The 7,517-nt window shown below is 43.6% G+C and overlaps 1 protein-coding gene across 1 annotated transcript; it reads right to left on the bottom strand.

Annotated features, from left to right (window-relative positions):
• Positions 1-5,281: 5,281 nt before the first annotated feature.
• On the bottom strand, positions 5,282-6,286 carry LOC103235246 (olfactory receptor 5J3-like). The gene has a single exon (XM_007997987.3). It carries the CDS (start codon positions 6,239-6,241, stop codon positions 5,282-5,284), a length of 960 nt encoding a protein of 319 aa, XP_007996178.1. The 5' UTR covers positions 6,242-6,286.
• Between the last annotated feature and the right edge of the window lie 1,231 nt (positions 6,287-7,517).

The following is a 7,517-nucleotide window of genomic DNA, read 5'->3' as shown; positions in this document are numbered from 1 at the left end:
CCTATACCACTGCAGGATGACTATAGTTAACAATAACATATAGTTTCAAATAGCTAGAGGGAGGATATTGAACATTCTCAACACAAAGAATTGATAAATGTTTGAGATGATGGATAAACTAATTACCCTGATCTGATCATTATACATTATGTGTATCAAAACATCACTATGTGCCCCATTAATAGGTATAATTGTTATTCATCAACTACAAAATTAAACAAAAACAAACCACATTGCTTACCAAAAACCAAGAAAGTGTATCTTGAGATTTTTAATTGTTGCTTCAAAAAATGAGATTTTCATGTTTATTAGCTAACCAGGTCCTTCATATCTTTACTAGCTGTGAGAACTCATATGAACTGCTTAACTTTTTTGCCATTATCAAAATTACTTAGTTTACTTTTAGATAGCACTTTGGCCAGTTTTGCTGGGGATACGTTACTATTCCCATAGTTCCTTCCTATCTTCCCACTTCCCACATTAGGTAACATGATGACTCTGTTAATGCTGATTCTCCTCCTAACGCTCATTTTAATGTAGATCACATGCAATGGTGAAAGAGGATCAGGGAAGAGGACACATTGTTCTTTTCTCACTTCTTGGTCTTTGCTATGTTTTCCCTCTGCTAAGAACACTCTCCCGGCCTAAACTGTGAGCTCTGGGAGGAGGAAAACTGCACACTTTGTTCATAAATTTAGGACTAGATTGAGTCATATGGTTCAGTGCCTCTCAAACTTTCACTTGCATGCGAATGCGAATTATATGGGGATCATGTTAAAATCCAAATTCTTTTTTTTTTTTTTTTTAGGCAGAGTCTCACTGTCACCCAGACTGGAGTGCAGTGGTGAGATCTTGGCTCACTGCATCCTCCGCCTCCCGGGTTCAAGCTATTCTCCTGCCTCAGACTTCTGAGTAGCTGAGATTATAGGCACCTGCCACCATGCCTGGATAATTTTTTTTTTTTTTTCATATTTAGTAGCGATGGGCTTTCATCATGTTGGACAGGCTGGTCTTGAACTCCTGACCTCTGGTGATCTGCCCGCCACGGCCTCCCAAAGTGCTGGCATAACAGGCATGAGCACTGCGCCCAGCCAAAATGCAGATTCTTATTCAGCAGGTCAAGAGTGGGGCCCCAGATTCTACATTTGAAAGTTCCCAGGTGATGACAGTGTTGCTAGTCCAAGGAAAACAAGCATGTGGATACCCATTCACTCATTTATTGAACAGATGTTTATTGAGTGCCTGCCATGTGCCAGGTGTTATTCTACACATAGAAGATGCAACAGTGGAAGGGGCAGGATAATTTATCACTCTCAGATTGAAAGCCTATAAGTATTTATTCAATATTTATATAGTTGAGGTGAATAGCAACTTACAGTCTACTAGTTAAAATTGTACAGTTGAGCCACATGATATGCACATTCAACTTTTGTATTTTTATCTGACTTTCATGTTTTCCAATGCATTTTTGTTTTGTAGTTTCTTCTTTCTTCATGAGAAAATGTGTTTGTGTGTGTACCACTTCTTGGGTGATAGATTATGGGGTTAAACTTAGATAAAATCACTCTTAGTAGATACCACTATGTTGTACATTATTTAGTTTTAGAATTCAAGGAGGTAACTGTGACCCCCAGCTTCAGGCAGCCATCAAATGACTGGTCTCATCATTAGTTTTACTGCTTGTAGTGGCACCATGCAACTTGGACATGTGATTTAAAAAATGCTGAAAAGAGATAGGTCAGTCCAGGCAAGGAGTGTTTTAAAATGTCCACTCAAGAAAACAGTCTACCTCAGTTATGTAGAAACATGAGTTAACCAGTATCTTATTTCTGATTTTTTCCAGTGATGTTTTAGTACTTCTTACAGATGATGGTCTAATCAAATGTCCAGTTGGCCAGTGACACACAAAGCTATGTGTTTACTAAATCTCATTTCTTTTTCTTCCACTGGGTGAAAAAAGGACTGCATTTCCCAGCCTCCTTTGCCATATATCAGCCATAAGACTGGTTTCAAGCCAATGGTACATGGGTCAAAATGATGTGAGCCAACCTCAGGCCAGATGCATAAAAATGCTGTGTGACCCTGATCATTTCCTCCATCATTAAGATCTTGGAGGGCAAAGGGTGAGATGGCAGGACTGCAACATGAGAGGGGCTCAGATATGGAGTCACCTGATGTGTCTCAAATTTAGCATAGGTGAAAAGCTTTGTGGTATGAAGTCACTGACATTGGGGTTTGTTTGTTACTATGGCATAAGCAATCTGCCTAATAGATGTTCTGACTGTCGAGCTAGGGCCTACCACATTGTGTTACACCTAATTGCCATGTAAATATTTTCTCAGATGAATGAATTAGATTTTTATTAAATCTCTTTACCATAAGATTCTAGTCTTGACTTCAACTGAATGTACTAAAAATTTAGTTTATAAGTTAAAAGTAGGTGGAGCATAGGAGGAATTTAGCAAAGATTTGCCGAATGAAAGAAGACAAAAATGAGAAAATTTCACACTCAGCCTCCTGGAAGGGATTTTTAAATTGTTCGTTTTTAGAATGTAGGTAGTAGGTAGGTAGGGAGTTAGGCAGACATGATCAGGGCAAGACAGGTCGCCCCTCCAGGAATGTCAGGCAACCATCAAGTGATCGTCGGGGGGTTGTTAAACTGTCTCTCTAAAGTAATAACTGGTTGCAGCCAATGCCAGGGAGAGACAGTCTTCCAATAGATAGAAAACACCTGGGCCAGGAGCGGCGGTTCACACCTGTAGTCCCAACATTTTGCGAGGCCAAGGTGGGTGGATCATTTGAGGTCAGGAGTCTGAGACCAGTCTGGCCAACATGGCGAAACACATTGTCTACTGAAAATACAAAAATTAGCTAGGTGTGGTGGTGGGCACTTGTAATCCCAGCTACTCAGGAGGCTGAGGCAAGAGAATCGCTTGAACCCAGGAGGTGGAGGTTGCAGTGAGCTGAGGTCGTGCCACTGCACTCCAGCCTGGGTGACAAAACAAAACAACCTAAACCCCCACCCCCCAAAAAAACACCTAAAGCTGATGACCAGTGGCTTCCCGATAAGATCTCAGGAGTGGGGTGAGTGGGCTCGTGCATGCATGCTAAGAGGCAAAATGGTGAAGTTTAACTGCTGTGTGGTCTTCTTCTAGGAACACTTAACTGGCAAGGGACAAATGCCTCAAGTGAAGATGCCTACAACTTCGGTAAACACACTGCGCATGTGGCCCCTCCCAAGTGCTGGCAGGCCACTGCGCATGGGGCCCCTCCCAAGTGCTGGCAGGCCACTGCGCATGTGCACAACCCACCCCAAGGGAAGAATCAGAGGGGGAAAGAAGACCCAGAACCATGCCAATGTATAAAACCCCAAGTCGAGAGTTGATCAAGGCACTTGGATCTCTCAAGTTGCCCACTTGGCCCTCTTTGAAGTTTACTTCCTTTCATTCCAGCTCCATAAGTTTTTCATAATGTTTCACTCTTGCTCTAAAACTTACCTCAGTCTCTCCCTGTTCCTTAAACCTACATCTGCCCCTCAGCTGAATTCTTTCCCTCCAAGGAGGAAAGGATTGAATTTGCTACAGACCTGTATGGATTCACCACTAGTAACAAGAATAAAGTATCAAAATTAAACATGCTTATTAGGCTGGGCACCATGGCTTATGCCCGTAATCCCAGCACTTTGGGAGGCCGAGGTGGGTGGATCACCTGAGGCCAGGAGTTCAAGACTAGCCTGGCCAACATGGTGAAACCCCGTCTCTACTAAAAATACAAAATTAGCCGGGTGTGGTGGCACATGCCTGTAATCTCAGCTACTCGGGAGGCTGACGCAGGAGAATCACTTGAACCTAGGAGGTGGAGGCTGCAGTGAACTGAGATCACGCCACTGCACTCCAGCCTGGGCAAAAAGAGCAAAACTCCATCTCAAAAACAAAACAAAACAAAACAAAACAAAACAAAACAAAACAAAAACACTCATTAAAAAAGTTTTGGAAAATGTTTGAGAAAAATAGAAAAACATTTTTCCTCCTCTAAAACTATAATTTACATTTTTGTGTGTTTTTAGGCTTTTTGTTTCTGTTAGATTATTGCCATTGCACTCTAGATGTTCTGGCCTGCTGTTTTCCATGTTATTGCATAGTCTTCACAAGCATAATTTGTAATGGTTGATGTTATAATACATCTAGGGAATAAGTTATTTAATCCTTTTTCTCTTTTGAATGTTTAGGTCATTACCAATTTTTCATTTTCACGTATGATGCTATGATAGACCTATGTGTATAGTAAGATTTTCTGTGTTTAGAATAATTGCCTTGAGGTATATCTGAAAAAAAAACTTTTTAATAATCCAAAAATCTCAGGCTGAAACCAACTCCATTCAGATTAGGACTTTGCATTGGTTTAAGAGGACGCTTTCTAATCCAGTGCTCAACCCTGAATTAGGTCTTCAAGTTCAGCTTCATCATTGGTGTGATTCTATAAAACACATATGCTCGCTATACGACATGTACACTTAAAGATAGGCCGAAATATTTAAAAAATCAGTTTCTCAAAGCACAGTATCTAATGTAATGATGTAACTGCCTAATTATCATACACGTATCCCTGCCACCAAACCCTTGAGAATTATGAGCCACACACACACATACATCTGGCCAAGATACAGACGTACAGAGAAAGATCTCTCTGGATCCTGAGGTTATCATGGAACAGTTCAGCAAAATGTGGTTGCAATAAGATATAGGGACACCTCTATCCTGGTTATCTCTCTTTTTAGAGCAGGAAAAAAGAACTAAGTCACTTGTTGCCCATTCCCAGTTCACTAAATCAGTGGCAAAACAGAAATGACTGTATTGCACCTTGTCTGATGTTTCCTGGAAGTTACAATAAGCTGCCAATAGAGACTCAACTGTGGTTGTGGTGTACTTGAACTATCTCTGGTTGTGATGTGAAATTCCTCATTTTAGATACTCATCCTCTCACTCATGGCATGACTTTAGGTAATTAATTATTTTTTTTCTGAGTCATGTATCTTTCATTTGTAAAATGGGATCATTGTAACAAAGGGTGCCTCACAATACGGTGGTGAGAATTTGATATGATAATGGGTAAGAAGCTGCCTTATAAACTGTAATGGTCTGTACAAGATATATTTGCTGTTTCTTGTTTACTTTTTCTATCTCCTCCAAAACCAGGGCTGCTCTTGGTTGGTTAGGTTAATTCATAGTGTGCTTTGGAAGATGTTACACCTTCCTCATTCCAACAAATCACTTTGCAGGGCTCAGCCAGGAAAGATGCTGACCTGAAGCTTCCTCTGCAGGGCGCCCTTCACCTCCTTGTTGCGGAGGCTATAGATGAAGGGATTGAGCATGGGAATTATGATGGTGTAGAAGACAGACACTACTTGGCCATTGGTATTGTTAGTAGATCCATGGGGCTGAACGTAGGTGAAAACCACGGTGCCATAGAAAATAGCAATGGCCAGAAAGTGGGAGGCACAAGTGGAGAGGGCCTTCTCCCTCCCTGCTACTGAGCGCATCCTCCCAATGGCCACCAAGACCAAGCAGTAGGAGGTGAGAATGATTGCAGCTGGCAGAAGGGTGACCAGAGCAGAAAAGACATAGAGGACCACTCTTGCTGTGGCTGTGTTGGCACAAGCTAGGTGGAGAAGGGGTGGTACGTCACAGTAGTAGTGTGTTAGCTGGTTGGGCCCACAGAAAGGCAGGGCAAAGACATTTCCAGTCTGGATAGCAGAGTTGGCTCCACCGAATGCATAGGAAGCAGCTACCAGCACGAGACAGGTCCCCCTGGTCATGATGGAACCATAATGGAGGGGTTGGCAGATGGCCATGAAGCGATCATAGGCCATGGAGGCCAGCAGGAAGCTCTCAGCTGTCACATGCACTACAAAGAAGGCGAGCTGGACCACACAGCCCTCAAAAGAGATGGACTTGTCAGAGACCAGGAAGTTGACCAAGAGCTTAGGTGTGACCACAGAAGAGTAACAAATATCAAGAAAAGAGAGGACCCCGAGGAAGAAATACATTGGGCTTTGGAGATGGGAGTCTGTGAAGATGAGTGCCATCATTCCCAAGTTGCCCACCACTGTTATGGCATAGATGAGCAGGATGGCTCCAAAGAGAAGCTCCCGGAGGTCTGGATAATTGGAGAATCCCTGCAAGATGAACTTGGTGACTGGGGTGTGGTTGCCACTGGCAAGGGCTAGTTCTCCAGGTGTCATCTGCAGAGTTTACAATTGGCAATCACTCAAACAGTATTACTTGAGCATATCTACTTCTGTGCAAGGTACAATGAGGAAGAACACTGCTTTAATCTGTTTTGTACTGTTATTAAGGAATATCTGAAACTGGATAATTTATAAAGAAGAGAGATTTCTTTATCTCCTGGTTCTGCAGGCTGTGCAAGCATGGCACCAGCGTCTGTTCTGGTCAGGAACTCAGGAGGCTTTTACTCGTGATGAAGGTGAAGGGGGAGCAGGCCTGTCACATGGCGAGAAAGGGAGCACAAGAGAGGGCAGGAGGTGCCAGCCTCCTTTAAACAACCAGCTCTTGCGTGAACTAACAGAGCAAGAATTTACTCATTACCATGGAGGGGGCAGTACGACATTCACGAGGGATCTTCCCCCATGACCCAAATACCTCCCACCAGGCCTCACCTCCAACACTGGGGAGACATGGAGGGCACAAACATCTAAACTATAGCATTCTTCCCCTGGCCCCCCAAATCTCATGTTCTTTTCCCCTTGCAAAACAGTCATGCCTTCCCAATAGTCCCCCAAAGTCTTAACTTGTACCAGCATCAGCTGAAAAGTCCAAAGTCCAAAGTCTCATCGGAGACTCCAGGCAAGTTCCTTCCACCTATGAGCCTGTAAAATAAAAAAATATGTTACTTACTTCTAAGATACATTAGTGGTACAGGCACTGGGTAAACATTTCATTACACGAGGGAGAAATTGGTCAAAAGAAAGGGGCAACAGGCCTCACACAAGTCCAAAACCCAGCAAGGCAGACATTAAATCTTAAAGCTCCACAGTCATCCTTGACTCCATGTCCTGCATCCTGGACACACTGGTGAAAGGGGTGGGCTCCCAAGGCCTTGGGAAGCCCCACATCTGTGGCTTTGCTGGGTGTGGCCCACATGGCTGCTGTCATGGGTTAAAATGGCTTTTCCATGCTAGATTTGCAAGCTGCTAGTGGCTTATTCTGGGATCTGGAGGCCAGTGGCTCTGTTCCTGCAGCTCCACTGGGCAGTGCCCTGGTGGGGACTTTGTATGGGGGTTCCACCACTATCTTTCCCCTCAGTACTGCCCTAGTAAAGGCTCTCTGTGGGGGAACTGCCCCTGCAGGAGGCATCTGCCTGGGCACCTAGGCTTTTCCATACATCCTTTGAAATCTAGATAGAAGCTTCCAAGCCTCCTTCACTCTTGCACTCTGCACACCTGCAGGCTTAACACCACATGGAAACCACCAAGGCTTATGGCTTGTGCCCTCTAGAAT

This window comes from Chlorocebus sabaeus, chromosome 1, assembly GCF_047675955.1.
Source record: "Chlorocebus sabaeus isolate Y175 chromosome 1, mChlSab1.0.hap1, whole genome shotgun sequence".
NCBI classification, from domain to species: domain Eukaryota; kingdom Metazoa; phylum Chordata; class Mammalia; order Primates; family Cercopithecidae; genus Chlorocebus; species Chlorocebus sabaeus.
The sequence above is the reverse complement of the archived record's forward strand: the minus strand, read 5'-3'. Positions and strand labels throughout refer to the sequence as shown.

Excerpts from the sequence above, each read along its gene's own strand:
- LOC103235246 (XM_007997987.3), bottom strand. The coding sequence starts at position 6,241 with ATGACACCTGGAGAACTAGCCCTTGCCAGTGGCAACCACACCCCAGTC.